At 32.9% G+C, this 22,313-nt stretch overlaps 2 protein-coding genes across 2 annotated transcripts; one reads left to right on the top strand and one right to left on the bottom strand.

Annotated features, from left to right (window-relative positions):
* Positions 1-563: 563 nt before the first annotated feature.
* On the bottom strand, positions 564-10,118 carry LOC144443649 (leucine-rich repeat-containing protein 61-like). Its single transcript, XM_078133190.1, has 7 exons — positions 9,988-10,118; positions 9,469-9,558; positions 7,872-8,018; positions 6,595-6,655; positions 5,457-5,683; positions 2,709-2,828; positions 564-2,268 (listed from the first exon to the last, which is right to left on the bottom strand). Exons 1-7 carry the CDS (start codon positions 10,001-10,003, stop codon positions 2,174-2,176), a joined length of 756 nt encoding a protein of 251 aa, XP_077989316.1. The 5' UTR covers positions 10,004-10,118; the 3' UTR covers positions 564-2,173.
* Positions 10,119-10,442: 324 nt separating this feature from the next.
* LOC144443567 (calcium and integrin-binding family member 2-like) lies at positions 10,443-19,431 on the top strand. Its single transcript, XM_078133100.1, has 6 exons — positions 10,443-10,598; positions 12,233-12,385; positions 13,484-13,631; positions 15,543-15,649; positions 16,649-16,737; positions 18,968-19,431. Exons 1-6 carry the CDS (start codon positions 10,548-10,550, stop codon positions 18,987-18,989), a joined length of 570 nt encoding a protein of 189 aa, XP_077989226.1. The 5' UTR covers positions 10,443-10,547; the 3' UTR covers positions 18,990-19,431.
* The last annotated feature ends 2,882 nt before the right edge of the window (positions 19,432-22,313 follow it).

Genomic DNA, 22,313 nt, shown 5'->3' with positions numbered 1-22,313 from the left:
TAAGTGACAGAAGTGTCACAGTAAGGCTATATTTTGATATTGGTGTGAGGCTGACCTGTGGATATACTGATTTCTCTCGCATAAAAATTATAGTCCAAATATTTGCAGAAAGAAAATTCAAGGTAGGAAGGAAAAAGACAAGTCCTAATCCAGCAAATGATGGTACATATCCCTCTACACCATCACCAGTTTATGCTCTAGAATAGGTCAGAGTGAAGAAGAAGAAGAAGAAGAAGAAGAGGAGGAGGAGGAGGAGGAGGAAGAAGAAGAGATCTTCTGGATGCTGCTATGTCAGGAGAGATAAAAAAAAAATGTTGATCAGTCAACATGGTTGAATGGAATAGATGTCATGTGACATACAAGGACCAAAACACTGCTATAATTTATTCCATCATGGTGAAGTAAAAGAAAGAAAATTGGATGACAACACTCCTAGATTCTTAAATTTAACAACATATGGGCATAACCTATGGGAGGGGACTGGGGACTATTCCTGTTTCACCAGATTTTGTCCACTCTACCTGGGGTTCAACAAACAAAGAAGAAACAGTACAAGACAATAGTTCACAAAAAAATGCATTTATTGAACACACATTTCTAAACAACAAGCCTCTCACATTCAGAGTAAATCAAAGCTAGAGTCTATGTATTCGACACAGTGTAAATAAAACCATCTATTATGAAGGTGCAAAGACTATGTGAGATTTCAAGGTATATTGTAATAGTAGGTTCATATGCAATCATGTGGGGATTTTTTCGATAGGTAAGAAGCCAAGAGTCAGCCCTACATGACTGGACTGTAGGCTATACATGTTTTGAATAGGCGTCAATCTGTTGACAAAGACTGAAGTGTGCAGTTGAAAATTTAATGTGTTTTATTTGTATTCATAACAAACGTTTATTGTTCTACAATACAATGACTGATTCAATATTTGGATTTATACCACTTGCTAGTAAATCAATAGTACATTGACAAGAGTATATGTCTTCCTGTACTTTTGAGAAATCGTGTAATATGCAAGGTTTATGTTGTAATGCAAATGAAGTATACTGTTTTTTTAGACTAATACAGAAATTTAGAAGTCAGCTAAATATACATATTATAAAACAACTCTATTAAATTAAATACAATTTTTGTAAATCTATAAGTCACATTCAACAAGATATGTACACATTCATGACCATAAAGACTGCTATTATCAAAGTACTGCTATAAGTTTTCTATCACTTGCTAAAATCTTTCAACAATGTACTCTTAACACATCAGCTTTAGTACATATTAGAAAAAGATGATACAAAAAAATGTACTCTTAATTCACACTTGATACATTTACTACACTAACTGCATTATGATGTATTATTATTATAGATGTTCCAAAGATTACTTGCAGTGTTGCGCTTGTACACTGCAGTGCAATACCTAAAACATTATTGTATACCTACATGTAAATGAGGACACCATCGTTCATTATACATGAAAGCACATGATTGCACTATCATTTTGACAGAAATGTACGGTTTCAGATGAACATATGTAATAATAACAACCCCACTCCGAGTGAGTTCAAATATGGGTACTGGGGGGTATTTGCACTTGTACTTGCAGTGTTTTCTGCTGTAAAGTACAGCCGCAGACAACACCTCAAGCATTCATACAAATCCCCCAAGTACACCACACTTGCACTCGCGCATTATTGGGTTCTGTCATAGTATTTGTTAAAATGTAATCACTGTAGCTTGCATTTAGACGTCCAATTCTCCATGCCAGTAATAGCATTTTACCAGTACCTCATGCTAGCAGGTCTTAATAGAACAAGGAGGTTAACTTATTCTCATACCTGCCTATGGATATGCATGTGAAGCACATGAAGCAGAAGTCATGCTATCAACCAAAGGATTGTTCTTTTTGGACACACCTTGGTGATAACATTCTGGTAAAATTCCTGTATTCTTTAGGTGATGATTTGTAGCCATAATACCAATGACATTTCCATGGAGTAAGGACAAAATTCATTATCCTGATATCATTTACTAAAATACTGTGATTTCCAGATCAATTGTAAATAAGTCCTTTTCTCTATATCTAATCTTTCTCATACATGATAATACTCTAAAAGTACAAGCATTTATTGCTCTAGTTTTGTTTAGTACTCATGAAAATAGTAATGATTTTTCAGTCCTCTGTATGACTATTGTGTAAATGTTGTCCAGCTCTATCAATTGCATCATCAGCTCTTTTCTGAAGTTTTTCACACTCCTCAATAACATCTGAAAGATAAACATGAAAACTGGATTGGTTGCTTAGATATTATTATGAAATACATCAGATGAAGTAATTTTCAATCTTAGTCCCTCTATCATATGACATGAAAGTGAATAAATAATGGCAAACAGCCAGCTATACAAATTCAAATTAGAAAATCACCAGATTTTTCTTTTGTTTTGACTGACATCTCTTTTACATTTTCCATGTGTCTTTCTCGATGAGAATTCTTTCACTATTTGATTCAGTGTAAAAGGGGAGAAAATAGCTATTTTTGTGAACTGTTCCATATATAGTCAACAGAAGAACCTAATGCACAACTTATAATGTCTGTTGTGTTGTGTTCCTTCAAGTAGGATGACAGATTAAGGGATTCATCTCTTATGATTTGATTGGATGTTGCCTTTTAAGTTGTGATGTAGAGTACATATGATTGGTGCTTTACCTTGTAGCTGTTTCTCAGCTTCTATGATAGCAGTGTCATCTCCTGGTTTGCTATCCCAAAATCCTGCAGAAACCATTGGTGGCGGAATCTGACATTCTTTGATTGGTCCATCTCTTGGAGCTACATGTGTATGATGAAAATGGGTAAATTCAAAGGCCATTTGGCTATTAAACACAACCTCAAACACAGCAGATTCCAATGAACTATTTTCAAATAAGTTCAGTTTTTGAAAATCAAGATTCAAATATTTTCTGATATAGTGGTTTCTCTTGTAACTTTTACCAGCAAGCATCTGATAGTTACTATGATGTAGTGGACTGGTAATTCATGGTATAATCAATCACAAAATTTAGATGTACTTATTGAATTAGACATACATGACTGCCATATGTCAAAGACAGCCTCTAGCCTAAATTGTGGAAGGAAACTTTATTGTGGTTTTATTGATTTTACAAAGGCGTTTGAGTATGTGGTAAGAGACAATCTTTGGTATAAATTAATGAAGCTTGGAGTTTGCGGTAAGATGCTTAAGATCATTATGTCTATGTATGAAGCTGCAAAATCTCGAGTTAAATTTAATATTATGTTAAGTAGTGAATTCAATATACATACAGGTGTTCGGCAAGGGGAATGTCTCTCGCCTTTTTTGTTTTCTATGTTTGTAAACGATATGGAAGATGAGTTTATACTAAACGGTAGTGAAGGTATTGATGTTGATTCCTTCAAGATGCTACTCTATGCAGACGATATTGTTATTTTTTCTAAATCTGAGAAAGGTTTACAGAAAGGCTTTGAAATTTTGTGTAATTACTGTCAGAAGTGGCATTTAAAGGTAAATGTTTTGAAATCAAAAGGTATGATTTTTAGAAGGAATGGCTCCCTAAGGCAAAATTTGCGTTTTATGTACGGTGGACAACAGTTAGATATAGTTAACAAGTTTACATACTTAGGGATTGTGTTTACCCTATGTGGATCGTTTACAGAAGCACAACAAGTGTTAGCTGGACAAGCCCACAAACAGATTTTTAAGTTAAATACTTATCTCTACAAATTTGAGAACCTCACTCCAAAAAAAGTTTTGTACTTATTTGATACGCTAGTGTCGCCAATTCTGCACTACAGTGCTGAAGTTTGGGGGCTTGCACAAGCCGATACTATTTAGCGGGTTCATCTTTCATTTTGTAAGAAACTTGTGGGCGTAAAACAATGTACTCAAAATGATTTCATTTATGGAGAACTGGGAAGAGTTCCTTTTCATATTTTACGTTTAAACAAGATTCTAAAGTTTTGGCTAAATATTTTACATAGTGACCAAGTAAGTACATTAAAAGAGTTTATAATTTTCTGTTATCTGATATGCTTCTCCACCCTAATCGATCCAGTTGGGCCACTCTTGTTAGAAATCTTTTATCCGAGTTAGGTATTATGTATGCATGGTTACACCAAGGAGCTGGCAACACAGATGTATTTATTTCTTTAGTCAAGCAAAGGCTTTCAGATAACTTTTTGCAAAACTGGACTGCCAGAATTAATGATTCAACAAGGGCAAGGCTCTATTGACATTTCAACAGATTTGATTTCAAGCCATATCTAGACATTGTTACTATTCCTTGTTTTCGACAGGCATTACCAAGGTAAAGAGTTTCATCGCATAGACTAGAAATTGAATCAGGCAGATGGTATAGACCTGTTTGAAAACCTTTAGATGATAGAGTTTATAGACATTGTGAACTTTTGTAAGATGAACATCATTTAATTTTAGTTTGTTCGAGATATACTATTTTAAGAAAAGATTTAATTCCTGAATATTTCTGGAAGTTTCTGAATATGTATAAATTTGTTAATTCATGCAAAGTGAGACAAACAAGAAATCTTGCTATGTTTATTTACAAAGCGTTCAAAAGTAGATTTGACTATGATTAACTATATATTTATTTATTGATTGATCCATTTATTTATTTATTCATTCATTCATTCATTCATTCATTCATTAAATTTTCATTTGTACCTTCTCCAACCTTGTTGGGGGGTTTGTGTCAAATTCAGCACTTAAACATACTGTTGTATAGTTGCTCTGTTGTTACGCCATTTGTATTGTTATTTAACAGTGTGCTCATTGTATTGTTATTTAACAGTGTGCTCATTGTATTGTTATTTAACAGTATGCTCATTGTATTGTTATTTAACAGTGTGCTCATTGGTCAATAGACCTAATGAAATAAATTGAATTGAATATAATGCACTTGCATTCTGTAGAAGTAACATGAAAATTGATAAGAAATCTAACTGTCCAAAGACAACTAGTATGCCCTCTATTGGCAGCAATTCTTTTAGTTGTGGGTCAAAATGATAAAATCTTTTTTATGGCGAGTCAGCACCTTGTCTGGGGTAGGGAAACATCAAAGTCAGTGGCCTGTCAAATTGGATTAGAGGACACATTGATAACCACAGGTGATGGAAGGACTTAGGATAGCAGTTTACATTACAGCTAGACATGGAATGTACATGTCTTTATAACATACGGTTTCAAAGTGGACATATATTCATTTTCAACATGCTTTTCGTTCATCATCTGCAGTGTTTCCCTGGTAACTGTAAATCTAGTAAATTTATATACTGATTTCAATACCTTGCACTTTATTTTCAAAGGAGAACCTTTGTGGGGAACTCATGTGGTTTTATAATCTTTCCACCCTAACAAAAACACTGTCTACATGGCAAGACAACTGCCATCTTTCCTATACTTACAATTTGACTGTATTGCAATATCTAACTCTTGACAAATCCTATGCAATTCACTGCCTTGACCACTGACTCTCTCTCCATCCAGTGTTTTCAATCTAGGAAGTAAGATCATTATTTTCTCTTTATATTGTGTGTTATGACATATTGGGTTGGTTAGATGATTAATGGTATCCTTTAGACGTAGATCTTCTAAATCATCCAGATCACCAAGACATCTCAAGGATTCAATGCTGTACAAAACAAACACAATTTTACTTTTACTCAATGCTACTTTTTATAATATGGTAAGTTTAGTCCATGCTTGTGTAAAATGTTTAAATTTTATCCCATCTTGGGGATACAATATATATTTAATATATATACTTAAAAATTCATCATTGTGGATGTGCCTTATCATTCACTATACACATGTTTGTAAATGAGCTATGAGAATATCCAAAAATGATGAATTTTCCACTCTATTAGCAAACAGACCTGGTTAAATCTTATTGAACCCAGTCATCACTGCTTGGGTTCAAACCCAGAGTGCATTTGGTAAGAGGCCAGTCATCACTGAGTGGGTTCAAACCCAGAGTGCATTAGTAAGAGGCCAGTCATCACTGAGTGGGTTCAAACCCAGAGTGCATTGGTAAGAGGCCGGTCATCACTGAGTGGGTTCAAACCCAGAGTGCATTGGTAAGAGGCCGGTCATCACTGCTTGGGTTCAAACCCAGAATGCATTGGTAAGAGGCCAGTCATCACTGAGTGGGTTCAAACCCAGAATGCATTGGTAAGAGGCCAGTCATCACTGAGTGGGTTCAAACCCAGAGTGCATTGGTAAGAGGCCAGTCATCTCTGAGTGGGTTCAAACCCAGAGTGCATTGGTAAGAGGCCGGTCATCACTGCTTGGGTTCAAACCCAGAATGCATTGGTAAGAGGCCAGTCATCACTGAGTGGGTTCAAACCCAGAATGCATTGGTAAGAGGCCAGTCATCACTGAGTGGGTTCAAACCCAGAATGCATTGGTAAGAGGCCAGTCATCACTGAGTGGGTTCAAACCCTGAGTGCATTTGGTTAGAGGCAAATAAGCTAAGTACTCAGCCACCAACAAATTGTTCCAAATCTTCCTTTTTATGTTGTATTAAACTCAGTCTAGTCATACCTTCCAATCAAATTGCCAGCAATGTTCAGAGACTTCAGATTCTCCAGTTCTTTTAAAGGTTCTATCAAAAATAAAAGAATTTCAGGAAATGTGTCAATATTCTCACAGGAAATAAGTATCATGGGTTAAACATCTAATACATATTGGGATTAAAGAACAATCTCCTTAAACCATCCATCATACTTGATCATGTTTTAATCTATAAAGACCCATGATTCAATCCCAGGTTGTCACATTAATGTTGTTCTATCAGGATTATATATGACCACTCTTGTTTAGGGCCAACTTTTTCTAGTAGAGAACTGTTTTTCTCACATATTAAATTAATCCTAATCTGATATTTCCTTTAAATCATGTCATGTCTGAACACTTTACTTTAGTCACTTCCTTGTCTGTGCTTTAATTATACTTCGCTGTCCTTCTTTCATTATGGGCTGCATGAATTTATAACATAGATATTAAAATAAGATAATCAGCTATATCCACCCAGTCCCTCCCCGCATACATGAACCAGTATACTGTTAATATACACCATGCTGCTGGCATCGAAAGTTTACAAGTTTATTATTAATACTCAATCAATGGAGCTGGCTTGTAAGTTTATTTTGGCAATGCAAAAACAATGGTTATAAGAAATGAGCTCTTTAAGCCATTCAGATTATAAGAGGTGAGCTCTCTAATATAAGCCATTCAGACTATAAGAGGTGAGCTCTCTAATATAAGCCATTCAGACTATAAGAGGTGAGCTCTCTAATAAAGCCATTCAGACTATAAGAGGTGCGCTCTCTAATATACGCCATTCAGACTAAGAGGTGTGCTCTCTAATATATGCCCATCAGACTATAAGAGGTGAGCTCTCTAATATAAGCCATTCAGACTATAAGAGGTGCGCTCTCTAATATAAGCCATTCAGACTATAAGAGGTGAGCTCTCTAATATAAGCCATTCAGACTATAAGAGGTGAGCTCTCTAATATACGCCATTCAGACTATAAGAGGTGAGCTCTGTAATATACGCCATTCAGACTATAAGAGGTGAGCTCTCTAATATATGCCATTCAGACTATAAGAGGTGAGCTCTCTAATATATGCCATTCAGACTATAAGAGGTGAGCTCTCTAATATAAGCAATTCAGACTCAGCAGTTTCTTATGACTCATCAGTCCCTCATCCTTTCCAATGTGGTGACTCACAAAAATGAGATATTTGGTATCATTCTGACCCACAACAAAAATGTTCATCTTTTATTAGAGAAAACACACTGTTCATTATTCCTACCTAGAGATACAATTCTGTTGCCTGATATGTTGAGATAATTCAGCTGTTTGAGAGTAGATAATGGACGGAGTTGTGATATATCATTATAAGACAAGTCAAGCCTATGTAGTGTGGTACATTCACCAATACAGCCAAGGTCATCAATTCCTGCAAACAGTCACAATCAAAGTATTTATTTGTGCTGCCATAATTACAGTGAAAAATGCTTGATTGCCAGTACTGAGTACTCAATACACGGTGCAATCTACCATTTTAGCAGAGATTGAAAAACTTATAGGATCCAAACTAAGTAAGTGTTTTTACAACAATGAATGTTCATGGACCTGAATGGGTTCATAGTTACTAAATGAAAATTTCTACTCACAGTCTAACAAATTCATGGAAGTGAATCCCAAATTTTCACCAACATCATTAGCATCATCAAGGTTGTCTCTTCCAAGATGACAATAGCCCACTGTAATACACCCCTGATGATGCTGGCAAAATATCAGCAAAAATTTGACATTCACTTCCTAGAAATTGGACTCTGTGAGTAGGAATTTTCAGTACTTAGTAAGTGTTATGAGTTTCACCTCCAAAAATCCACTAAATGTACATTTATCAATATTACACACATCAGCATGCGCACACACACACACACACACACACACACACATTTACCTATTACAATAATAATAATACAACTGCCAACATCAGACCATGGACAAACGGAACCTGTTACAAACAGGGAAAGTCAGCAAATAAATTGGATTAATAACACAATGGCTCAGCATGTTGGCACATCAAGAGACCATGGTTTGATAAGAAAAGTTTTAGGGCCTCTTTATATCTACATGAAATGCCAGGGAGCAGGGAATCTGTTTGTGAGTATGAACTCATTATGTAAAGTGGCCATAAAATTGTACTTATCAAATGATGGAATGTAATACAAGTCTCTGTACTTCTAACATGCTGTACTATTCATTTGTTTACTCTCCCTGCTTGTAACAGGTTCAGTTTATCCACAGTCTGATGTCAACAGTTGTAATACTTTATTGTCAGACGTCTTTGTACAATGAAATGTGTGGTGCTACTGTTTGTAACAGGTTCAATTCATCCATGATCTGATGTCAACAGTAAATTGTAATACTTTATTGTCATCTGTATTTGTACAATGTGTGGTACTACATATCATCATCATTATCACTATATAATATTGACATATTTTATGATATATATAAATATCATTCATTTACTTATATTTATGTTATTTATTTTAATATCTATTTAGGGTTGTCAGTGGCTGAGTGGTTAAACCACTTGCCTCTTACCACTGCAGTCCCATTCAGGGTTCAATTGAATTTACCACGCTGTAAGTAAGAAGAGTGTCATTCAGTTTGACTCTACCGAACAACACTGGTTTTCTCCAGGTACTCCGGTTTCCTCCTGCATTAACACTGAACCCATGAGGGACGGCCCTCACTGGACTTCTAAGTTCTTGGGAGACAAGTGTTTATATGCTTAAAGAACTATCCAGTATTTATAAAGATTATTATTTCTGTAAATAAAATGGACATCAATCTATTTATAAATTATATGTAGTTATAGATTACCTCACCTTGTCTCTTCAAAATAAGAAAAGGTATGCTTTCCAGATCGAATTCTCCACTTCTTGTTTTTAACATCTGACGAGTGATGCGACCATTTTCTGTAGTGAAAAACCAACACAGAAGGTTTTGACTAAACTATTGTCAATGTGAATTAGAAAGTAGAACTTTCTATTTATATTGGTCGCAACCCGAAATGAAAAAAACAAGAGATTAATGTACTATGACATAGCTGACCGGAGATTACCTTGTTGCCATGGTAACATACACACTTACGGTACGTAAGCTGGTATTTTGCTTTATTTGGATATTTTGAGATTTCGTACATATGTTTAACATTACGATGAGTTTATTATTCATATATTTAGAATAAAGTCGGTCTATCTGCTTTTATCATGTAATTGTTTGTAGACAGTGATGACTTTGTGTTTTCGTATAAACTATAATGGCGTACACAATCAGAATGGGCCTGATAAAGTGAAACAGGTAGTGGTTGGGAAAATTGGCGATTTCTTCATTCTATGACTTACCTGGAGATCCAGCCATATTATTACTGGGTCGGCCTGTAATGTTTTCATCGAAGAGGGGTCATCGAGTCCTTAACAATATTGCAAAGACGATGAAATACCACTTCACACAGCGTGAGGCTGTCAGTCGGTCGACGGCACGTTTCAAATTTGCCACTTCGCATACCGTTTAACGGCAATGCTATATAATATGTGTTAATTGATACTTACATGTTTTAGTTTTTCACCTAAATCAGCAACATGCGAGTCAACTTTTACTTTGATACACGTAGTGTTTTGACAATATAGATGTTTAATGCTTAATTTGTGAGTGAATGGTGTATTGACAGCATTGCGACGTTTGCGACTGCCGTTGAGGGCACGATATATCGTGTATAATATACAAAGTGCAGGAAAGCTCTAAAGCAGCTGAGGTGTTTGCTAATCATTTGCATAAAGCTTCGGTGATGATGATCGTGGTGGTGATGATGATGATGGTGCTCCCGCATCGCGACTAGTACTACCTATGTGCACGACTACACAACAGTTATCTTCAACAGCAATAACATGAACAGATAACAAATATGGGAAACAAACAGTCCGTCTTTACCGAATGCCAACTCGAAACGTACCAGGTAGGTTTTGTCTGAGTTCTAATGACTGATGTATCTATTTCAGTATTTGTGAATGGTGATCGATGGGCAAAACCGTATGTAACGGATGATTAGTCCTGCTTGCAGACGGTTACGCGAAGGAAGGGACGGACTTACTCCGTATGAAAGCAGGACTAACGGATGATAGTAAGCTTATATAAATCATGTTTTCGATGAACACTTGCCACAGAGCAAATTTATAATACATCATCTGTTTCACATCATGCAGCTTGCTCTATGACTCGAGTGAGTTCGCGTGTATCCCATCTTATTAAAGTTATATCCCTAGGCTAAATGTCCGGCGTTTCTCCCAGTAAGAAATCCACAGGTTGAGACGTGCAAAGTATAAGGACAGCGCATAAAACCGATATCATATTGTGTTGAGAACGACACCCACCCACCATAAATTCAGATCAATCATCGTGGATTCATGTCCAATTTATTGTTAAGTCATCAGTTGCATGAACTTTCATCACTGTGACATTCTTTATGACATGTTGCAAAAGGGATGTAGCATTCACAGATGGTTTATGTTCCTGATCATAATAATCGTGCTTGCAGAGGGAGTAAGTCAGGACTCCATTCTGACGGTCCCTCTCCTGTCTATTGATTTTTGTTTTCGTTTTTAGTTGTTTTGGGACATTGTCACAATTGCTCACAATATGGCATACAAAATTTAAAAGTGTATATTTTCTATCACAGTATTAAGTATTGGAGTACCACCAGTATGTGAGTTCCTAATACATTTTTAGGTCTTTTATTCCGAGTTATTAAATGTTCTAATAATGATATTATCTCGCCTACTCTACTGTACTCATTTAAATGCTACCCTTCTAATTTTGGGTACAGTTTCATGTCAGTTGATTGCAGCAATCATTGGTGGCTTTTATATCCTAATGTAATTTTTTCAGTCTCAGAAAAGTTATCCTGTTGATATTATCGCTTGGGACAATTGATATCAACGTCCTGCCTCACAGGAGGTGTACAAACCTAGTATAATCCTATTGAAAGTAAGGTCACAAATGGGATTGGATAGATAGATAATAGTTGCTATGCAAAGGTATATCCTATTGAATGTAAGGTCACATATGGGGATTGGATAGATAGATAAAAGTTGCAAAGCTGTAATATCCTACATCCTGTAACAACTCATATTAGAAAATGCATCAGTTATACTTGAAATAATATAAAATAGGTTGCTGCTGGATTGACATCAGCTACAAATGACTCAGCTGATAATCTGTTAAGAGGTTAAATAGATTGAAGCTCTTTTATTTATTCCAGTAAATTGTAAATATTGAACAATGTACAATTGAATATCATATAATACAGTTGTATAGTACATTAATCATCTCTTATTCTCAAAAAATATTAGGAAAATCACCGACTTTCTGTTTCAATTAGGCTTCATCCAAGGAAATACTATATGTAAGGTGAACTGATAAAGTTGTATCCAATCAAGGTATTAATACTTGATATACAAATTTGATAAACTCAAATGGTATGATCATGAAAACATATACTGAACAGTGGAGGAATATTTTAATGTTGTGGACATAGTCTACTCTTTACAATAAATTTTTTTAATCAAACTGTACAACTTTCTGCTGTTACAGGACTGCACATTCTTCACTAGCAAAGAAATTATGACTTTGTACCGACGTTTTCATAGTTTGAGTCCAGATTTAGTTCCTGAAGACATGAAGAATGAAGATGAATCACTGGTTAAGATTCCATATGAAGACATTATAACAATGTCAGAACTACAGGTGAATCAATGCATTACAAGTCTTACATTAAAGTATTCTCTATCTTGGATTGTTTTGAAGTGAAACTAAAAATCTATTTGTTAACTTGAATGCAACGGTTTGTCACTTGTGATTTAACCATTCACTGCCACTGAACAGAAGAGTGCCCATTGAATTTATTTTTGAATGGTAATGGTCCAAAATTTCATTGTCAGGTACATAATGCTTGTTCCTGCTGTTTGTGCTCATGCACATATATTTTTGAATAATTTTTAGCACAATATGGTAGGATATAATCCCAGGAAACTGGGTTTTTTATTATATAGAAGTTTGTTGTTCATGAATATACACACTGTAAATGTGTACTTATTATTGATATGTTATTGCCTAAATAGTAACGCTGTTGGTTAGCAACCATCAATGAATAAATGTTTACTAAAAATACTAAAACTCTTTATTGCATAGATAATGGATTTGACTTTAATTGGAATTAACAAATATTAAACATCTAACTTGCATGAGTGAGTGTCACAAGTTTTGTAGTGCAATGATTAAATTAATATTTACCAAGGTCAACTTATTTAATGTATAAATGATGCCCATTCTGTAATGTTTGAGGCCCCATTTTTAATGAAAGGGTATATTTAATGTATTTATCAAACATTATATAGTTACTAGACTGATCTACACACTTGTATTCATTAAAGATAATATTTGATTTTTATATTTAAAGTTATATCCATGAAGACTTTATGAAATTGTTTTGATTTGAATTCATTTTTTTTTCAAAATGTTAAATGTCATTGTGTCGGTGTATTCAGCTGTTCAAATGACTTCTTTGCATGTATGTACAAAGTCTTTTATACATGTATAGAATACATGAAAATGACTTTCATTTCATGTCTATAGTCACATATTAATTGTGAAATTCAATATTGTGAATTAATAATATGTATCCAATGTTGTAACAGTGTAATAATCAACTACAAATATTGGAAAAGTATATATAAGCCATTAAGTTAAAACTAATGCAATGAAAACAAGGGCTCGCCTAAAGAATAATATGTAATTTCATTTGAATGGAATGTTCGTTATCAATTCTCTTCATTTTTATTATAGGAAAATCCTTTCAAGAGAAGAATATGTGAGGTATTTTCAGAAGATGGGGATGGTAATTTATCATTTGATGATTTCTTAGATATGATGTCTGTGTTTAGTGATTCTGCACCCACTGATTTGAAAGCATACTATGCATTTCATATTTACGGTATGTATGTCAATGAAATTTGAAAATTCTAGAATTTTATGCTTTTTACATAATTGAAAATTTCCCTGGCCAAATTTGTACAACTGCATATTATGGGATATTTGATTAATTGTATGACTGCATATTATGGGATATTCTGTGTATTAATCTTTTTAACTCAATTAGGTAAAATTTTCCTAAATCTCTATACATTGCCATGGAGGCTTGCTCCTGGTCCTTTTGAAGTAATAATTTGAAAGAATTTTTGGGGTTCATTATTTTGTTATCAAGGAAATTATCAATCCGTTATTTTCTCATATCTACAGTAATTGGTGGCCATATTGGATTCCAAAATATCTTGACCCCAGATTTGTTTCCAAGATTTTAATTAATGAAGAATAGGTTTAAGCTTTATTGAGCATAGTGAAATATTTTTATCTCTAAGGTACATACTGTGTTAAGTGTCTCCCATCAGAAATGTACTCACCTTCTGCAGTTACACACACACACACACACACACACACACACACACACACACACACACACACACACACACACACACACACACACACACACACACACACACACACACACACACACACACGCACACACACACACACAATCTCATTACTCATACAGCTCTGGCCTTTGAATAATGTAATAACTGTAATTGAAAAACAACATTTTGCTGAAAATGAAAATTCAGAGGTAGGATTTTGCTGAGAAAATAAAGCAATTTCATGATTAATTAAATTTGACTAAACATTATTTCATCAAGATATAAATACAATATAATGACATTGAATTATATCAGTAACTGTGCCAACAGTGACCATAGTGCAGACTGCAGGTACCATGAAATCTGAGAACATTCATTATTTAGTCTCAAATATTCCTCAATATATGAAATGAAATTATAGATTTTATAGGTTGGATATATTCAATATTTGTCAAGAAATTACTCCAAAGAAGCAATTTGTAACTGACACCCAATTTAGGCTAATGTCAGTGTACAAAATACACATACTAAATGCAAATTAAAACTACAAAATAATTTAATGTAATTTAGGAGCAAATCTAAGTCTACACAGCATAATAGGAGCCATCACTGTGCACAACAAGATCTTTATAATAGTCAAGACTGTGGTGATTTCCAACTTTTTAGGGGTTCCCAATTAATTATACTTTAATGGCTAATTATGCCATTTTTGTATCATATATGAATGCCTGATGACAGCAGTACTACCAGAATGAAATAGTATCATTTTTTACTGTATACTTTAAATTTCTTTTATTTTATTTATTTCGTCTTTGTAACCTTTAGTAATTCCTCTTGGAATTATTATGTGTTCATATAAAATGTATTGCAAATTAAAGCTAAAGTGTATCCACCAAGAATTATAAAGTTACAGACTCTCCCTTTAACAAGAATCAGAAGGACCAGAGTTTAATCAAACATAGCCACTTTCTCATCAACTATACAAGGAATAGTACAAAAACATGTTAGATGCCATATCTGGCAAATGCTGATAACCTTTGTTTGCAATTAATGCCTCCCACTTTTGATTCATATTGGAGAGTGTTACTATTTCCTATTATTGATTACAGAAAGCAGGTTTGTGTGGAAATGGATTTAAATCTATATAACCTAGAAAATATCTTGTATAGTACAGTGTGTTTGAACTCTTAAAAGGTTTAAGCTGTATTTCAGGAAGACAGCCAATGTGGTTTGTTTATATTCTGAGCTCCATCAATATAGAGAAGGAAATGTGACTTTACTTTCAAAGTGAACACAGAGTACTTAAGTAACAGCAATATTTTCCTTCCTGTCAGTGTATAGAGTTTACATTATAGTTCTATGGTCTTTGAATTGCCACTATAACATATGAATTACATACAATAGATAGTATGTTTTGTTCTATTTTCCAACAGATTTCGATCAAGATAAATACCTAGGGAAATATGATTTGGAACAAACATTGAAATGTATAACAAGGGAAGAGTTAAAAGCAAGTGAAGTCCAACTTATTGTTAATCAGGTGTGGTCACTATTTTTTTATAGAATTTTTCTGCAAACATTAATATAAGGTTGTTAACTTTCAAACATATGGCTACAAACACCTATTATCAATATTCTGTTGTTAGTATTTAGACTTTGGTTGCCACACCTCTATGCAAATACACATTTCTATTTAGGCTCTTTGTCTACAATTCTTTAGTGTTATGGACATGAATTAATTATAATCACATACAAATCTATGTATTCTTTGTTTTCAATTGTTCAGGTATATCAATCAGCAATTAGTCAATGTGTGTATGGTTTGGTATCATTTTATCATCAATAGACATCAATTTATTTGTCTAAATTTAAAAATTAAGAGTAAACTTCCCTTGAAACATCATAAAATTAAATGTAGTTATAACCATTTTTTAAAAGGGAAACTTATTTTCAAAATTCATGTTTTAATGGGTATAATATAAAAAACTAAGTATATCATCATTATAAACAGGTTTAAACAGGATCATTATTATAACCAAAAGAAACTATAAAATCACCAAGTTATAGCTTGACTGGCAGATTTATTTTTTCCATAGATAGTAACTTATGTATGTGCTGTTACAGTATGTTTTGTGAAAAATCTGCATGTTTAGAATATTAATTTTTTTTGTCATATACTTTGACCAAACCTCTCCTTCATTATGTTATATAATTTGTGAAAAATCTGCATATCCATAATACATTTTGATTGTTTACGTATATGAGACATATTTTGTGAGAAATTTGCACATTCTAAATATAACATTTTGTTTGTTTATCTTTACTGAGGCAATACCTTTCTGATATTTTTGAAATTACTTTGTGAAATTATTTTGTAAAAAATCTGCATGTTCAAAATATTATATTTTGTTTAATTTGGTACTGAGACAACACATACCTTTCCTGTATTATATGTTCTGTAATATGTGAGAAATCTGCATATCCACAATATAATATTATAATTTATTTCCAAAACAATACTTTTCTTCACCATTGATAGGTTTTAAATGAGGCAGACTTGGATGAGGATGAGAAATTGTCATACATTGAATTTGAACATGTGATTTCCAGAGCTCCTGACTTTCTGAGGTAAGGCAAATAATTCATTTGACATGGTGATTTCCAGATCTCCTGATGTCCTCAGGTAAGGGAAATATTCCATTTGATATCAGGGTAATTTCCAGATCTCCTGATGTCCTCAGGTAAGGGAAATATTCCATTTGATATCAGGGTAATTTCCAGATCTCCTGATGTCCTCAGGTATGGGAAATATTCCATTTGATATCAGGGTAATTTCCAGATCTCCTGATGTCCTCAGGTAAGGGAAATACTATAATATATTTTGCTATAATATATTTTGCTATAATGTTGTAATATATTTTGCTATAATACTATAATATATTTTGCTATAATACTATAATATATTTGGCTATATGCTATAATATAGCTTGCTATAATGTTATAATATATTTTGCTATAATACTATAATGTATTTTGCTATAATGTTATAATATATTTTGCTATAATGTTATAATATATTTTACTAAAATACTATAATATATTTTGCTATAATGTTATAATATATTTTGCTATAATACTATAATATATTTTGCTATAATACTATAATATATTTTGCTATAATACTATAATATAGTTTGCTATAATGTTATAATATATTTTACTAAAATACTATAATATATTTTGCTATAATACTATAATGTATTTTGCTATAATGTTATAATATATTTTACTAAAATACTATAATTTATTTTGCTATAATACTATAATATATTTTGCTATAATACTATAATATATTTTGCTATAATACTATATATTTTGCTATAATACTATAATATATTTTGCTATATGCTATAATATATTTTGCTATAATACTATAATATATTTTGCTATAATACTATGATATATTTTGCTATATGCTATTATTGCTAGCAACCAGTCATAGTGTTTTATGTACAGATGTCATCATGACATTGTACATCATGTCTAGAGAGATTGATCATAATGCATTGTTTGGTTTATTTATCAAAACCTCATCAACATAATTTTTTATGCATTTATGTTTGTTTTTGAAACACATTTTGGTGTCCTCACTTCAAAAGCTGATGAAGAGAGTGAAAGACACATTTTATAGTACCTCACTAGGCAAATACAGTGTTTTGTTTTTGTTCAGTAAGTAATTAACTTAATCTTGATAATTATGTTCACCCAAGCAAAACCAGTCGAGCAGAAAATGGTTACTTTTGTTGCGATGGAGATGGTGCTTGTTATGAAAGTAATAAACTGTTATTTTCTAAGTTATTAAAATGACTAATAATGAGAACAATAGACTGAGGATCATGAAATGGTTTAATCTAAAAATGTCATGCAATGGAAGTCAATGAAATGTTGTGGAAAGAAACTTGGAATAATTTAGACCGGAAAATATGTCAGTCAGCCCTTATCAGTGAGCACTTATTGGTAGGCCAACATAACATGTCATATCATACAGACTATGCATAATTTTTAAATAACCAAAAGATACCCATGTAATTTTTTAAGCTTTTAATTGACATTTATAATATATTCTTTATAAACCATTTTAATGTCCTTGAGAACGATGGTACAATTTACATTTATAATATTTTCTTATAGACCATTTTAAAGTCCTTGAGGACGATCATATGGTACAATTTACATTTATAATATTTTCTTTATAAACCATTTCCTTGAGAAAAATGGTACAATTGACATTTATAATATATTCTTTATAAACAATTTTAATGTCCTTGAGAACGATGGTACAATTGACATTTATAATATTTTCTTATAGACCATTTTAAAGTCCTTGAGAACGATGGTACAATTGACATTTATAATATTTTCTTTATAAACCATTTTAATGTCCTTGAGAACGATGGTACAATTTACATTTATAATATTTTCTTTATAAACCATTTTAATGTCCTTGAGAAACGATGGTACAATTGACATTTATAATATTTTCTTATAGACCATTTTAAAGTCCTTGAGAACGATGGTACAATTGACATTTACAATATTTTCTTTATAAACTGTTTCCTTGAGAACGATAACTTACAATTCCTTTATTGACCAGAAAAGTAATTTTTTGGAAACATTAAATTACTTTTTTTATCTCTTGAGAATGCATCAATTTTATCATAACCTATACATCTTTACATTCACAAGATGTCAAGAAAAATGTCAGGAACGTACCTCTTTAAAAAATTTGTTTTCTACCAATCATTATTAAAACTTGTTGTCTAGATCATTGATTTTTGTTCTGTCCTACTCTTCCTAGTTTGTTCCATATTAGAGTCTAAGAAGAATAAATGGTTTGGTATCATGTGGCAACCATAGCAACTATCTGAAGTAAACAACATGTGGAAATCCTTCTTGCACATTATAACCATCACACAAGTACTTTTTAAATCTTACGACATGCCAATCATATAAATCTTGTGGAATCTATGTGGCATCACCTGAACTCCATGAAAAAATCTCAAGCTGTTAAACCACAATAAACCCAGGATAAGCACCATGTTGTACTACAGTGCTGGGTTCAACTATCAACCATCTGCCTATATCAAAGAATGTCATGTGACAGTTTTTTAAACGCAGTGATGCTTAATAAGGCATGAACATACACTTGAAGCAATGGAATTATGTGTGTGACTATCAGTCAAACTGTCTATGATCCGAAGACATGAGGATGATTGTCCCTTATATTCGTCTATAGATTGAAGGATTATAACATGTGGAAATGTATGACCACCTAGTGTATTTGATATACATGTAAATAAACGATACTACAACAATCACAGTGACTAGACAGTTGTGGTCATCATGTAAATAAACAAACTACAACAATCACAGTGACTTAGACTGTGGAGATGTATAGCTAGGGTAAAATATGTTTTTGGTACATATGAAATATCAGCTAGTGGATACATTATATCATTGATAAATCACATTTTACTACCTCCAACAATGACAATTGATGTTAAGTTTTATGAAAATAGACTATATACCAACATGAACGTAACTAGACTTAGATGAGTAGATGTGAACCACTTTATCATATACCTCTCTTGCATAAGAACATGAATGCACTATGACAGGGTAAAAAGGCAAGTCTAATTTTATCGTAGCTGCATTCCATTATTCTTATAGGGCACCCAGTAAAGTAATTTTCATCAATTCTATGTCATGTCACTTCTATGAGAGATATACAACCATAAGAGTTATAAAACCAAAAAATTGGAGCCTGCTGTACACTAAAATAAGGCATTCTGGGAAACAAAGTTTGGATCTAAACACCTCTTTAACTCTTGCCCCAAACCAATGTCAATGCTATTTCGTAGGTCAACAAACTCTTTAAATTGTTTCAATGTTTACTTTGGGTTCATCATGATGTTAATATTGTTTATGATGAATATTACAGTCTGCCATCTAGACATTGATATACATGAGTTTTCTTTTGCAAAGAATCATGTTACAGTTCTCATGTGTCATTTAAAAATGTCTCCCTATTTCATACATTTTACTATATTTCAATTCCATTAATACAAAGTGCAGGTTCAGAGGATATGGCACAGCCACCATTCTCTAGATTGTATCTTGAACTTAGCCAGGCTGAGGTCAGTATATTTTGTCAGAGCCCCATTTTGGCATGACATACTTGACTTGAGGTATTTGCATGAGTGGTTGCTTTGTTCTCTTCAGCTGGACTTTCACAAGCATAGAGTGAATGAAACTTGAAGTGCAGCAGAAAACACAAGTATGTGTGCAAACGCACAAATTATCCACACTGCTACTCACAAGTCATTAACTTTTTTTATTATCATTATATGCTTATTATATAGTTATCCAAAGCAGTACATTTTGTAAAGAGAAAATCCAACATTATTTTCACAGGATTTCCTGTACATGGAAAGTTCACACGCTCATTTGCATACAAATATGCAGTTATAATGTTTGAGGTATTGCACTGCACTTAAAATATCAATTGTGTCATGCATATGTACTGATGCAAGTATCAACTCAATCTGATTAAAATCCAATGTAGATGTCGGCTAATCATTCATTGCTATTTTACATTCGTTATTTTGCCTGAATTGACTTTCTTGGTACATGTTTACATTTTTTAGCCTGATCGCCTCCTCTACATAGAGGAGGTGATTAGGCTAAAAAATGTTAACATGTAACAAGAAGGTCAATTTAGGCAAAATAACGAAGGTAAAATAGCAATGAATGATTAGCCAACATCTACATCGGATTTTAATCAGATTGGTATCAACTGAATATATATAATTACATTAATTTACAGAATAGCAATATCTTTTTATCTTTGCTATATTTTGATTAGTCAGAAAACTTGGCATTATAATATGACAGTGTTGTAGCTGGTGTTGCAGGTCAACCCAGACTATTATTATTATTTATTTACAGATTTTCCTTAGAAGAGTGTATTGTCAAGATTGAAATAGCACAGAATAGTCCTGCTTGCATTATTATACCTATATTGTAAATACTTCCAAAAATAAACATAATTCTTTTAGGGCAGAAAACAATTCACAAATTTTTGTGGTGACACCAGATTATTTTTAATTTTATCTGAGAATAGTTTGGAAGTTTCCTGAGAATAGGTTGGCAAGTTTCCTGAGAATAGGTTGGCAAATTTCCTCAACAAAGCAACAGCAAAAGTTGAAATAGTTTATTTTTATTCTACGTAAATTGTCATACAGATTAGTAAATCTGTGTTTTCTTCATTCTAGAAGAGAAATTGATTCATATTTTCTTCAAATATATAATATAACATAACTGTATGATGTTGGCGTGTCAGTGTGGTGTACTTTTAGTATTTACATGAGAGTTTGCAGTGTTCTCTGTGGTAGTACTTGTCACAAGCAAAACAAGTAAGTGCAGCAGAAAACACTGCAAGTACGAGTGCAAATACCATGCCTATACCTACACTTGGCACTCACAAGTCATGAGGTGATCTTATGTTATTATACATATGGTTATCCAAAACAGCATTGTGTACATTGTGATAAAACAATGGCATACTCATATACATACAGGTATGCAATTGAACTGCAGTGCAAATATATTGACAGTATGTGTACCCACTGATGCAAGTAATCACTGACATGTGTGTAGTAATGCATAATATAATATAAAATGTTGTTACATTATACATTTCTTTGACTCCTACATTTATAATTTGCTGTGTGAATTTTTGATTAGCAGATGGTAAATTGTTTTGTATTATCAGCATCTGTGTACTGTTCTGTACAGTGCAATGAAATAGTGACTTGAAAACTTCTAAAAATGTCTTTGTAACTACATGTTCATTTAAATCACCAGCTGTGATGTTGTACATTCATGGAAACATCCCTGCCAGAATGTTCAGAAGTGAATACATACTTTTTTTGCAAAGTTTATTTGTTTTGAAAACTAGACAAAGTAATTGATTATTTTGTTTAGACAGATGTTAGTCCATGTTTGCTGTGTGGTGCACTCATTTACAAATACTGAATTTTTATAGCAAAATATTATTCTTTCAGTAAATATCATAAAAATTACTGGTAGTATTGTTGGCTTTGACTCGTTTGATCTGACATGAAAGAATATTGTATGAAATA

The sequence above is a fragment of the Glandiceps talaboti genome, chromosome 12, assembly GCF_964340395.1.
Source record: "Glandiceps talaboti chromosome 12, keGlaTala1.1, whole genome shotgun sequence".
Taxonomy (NCBI): Eukaryota; Metazoa; Hemichordata; class Enteropneusta; family Spengelidae; genus Glandiceps; species Glandiceps talaboti.
Note: the sequence above shows the minus strand (reverse complement) of the source record. Positions and strands in the feature narration are given on the sequence as shown.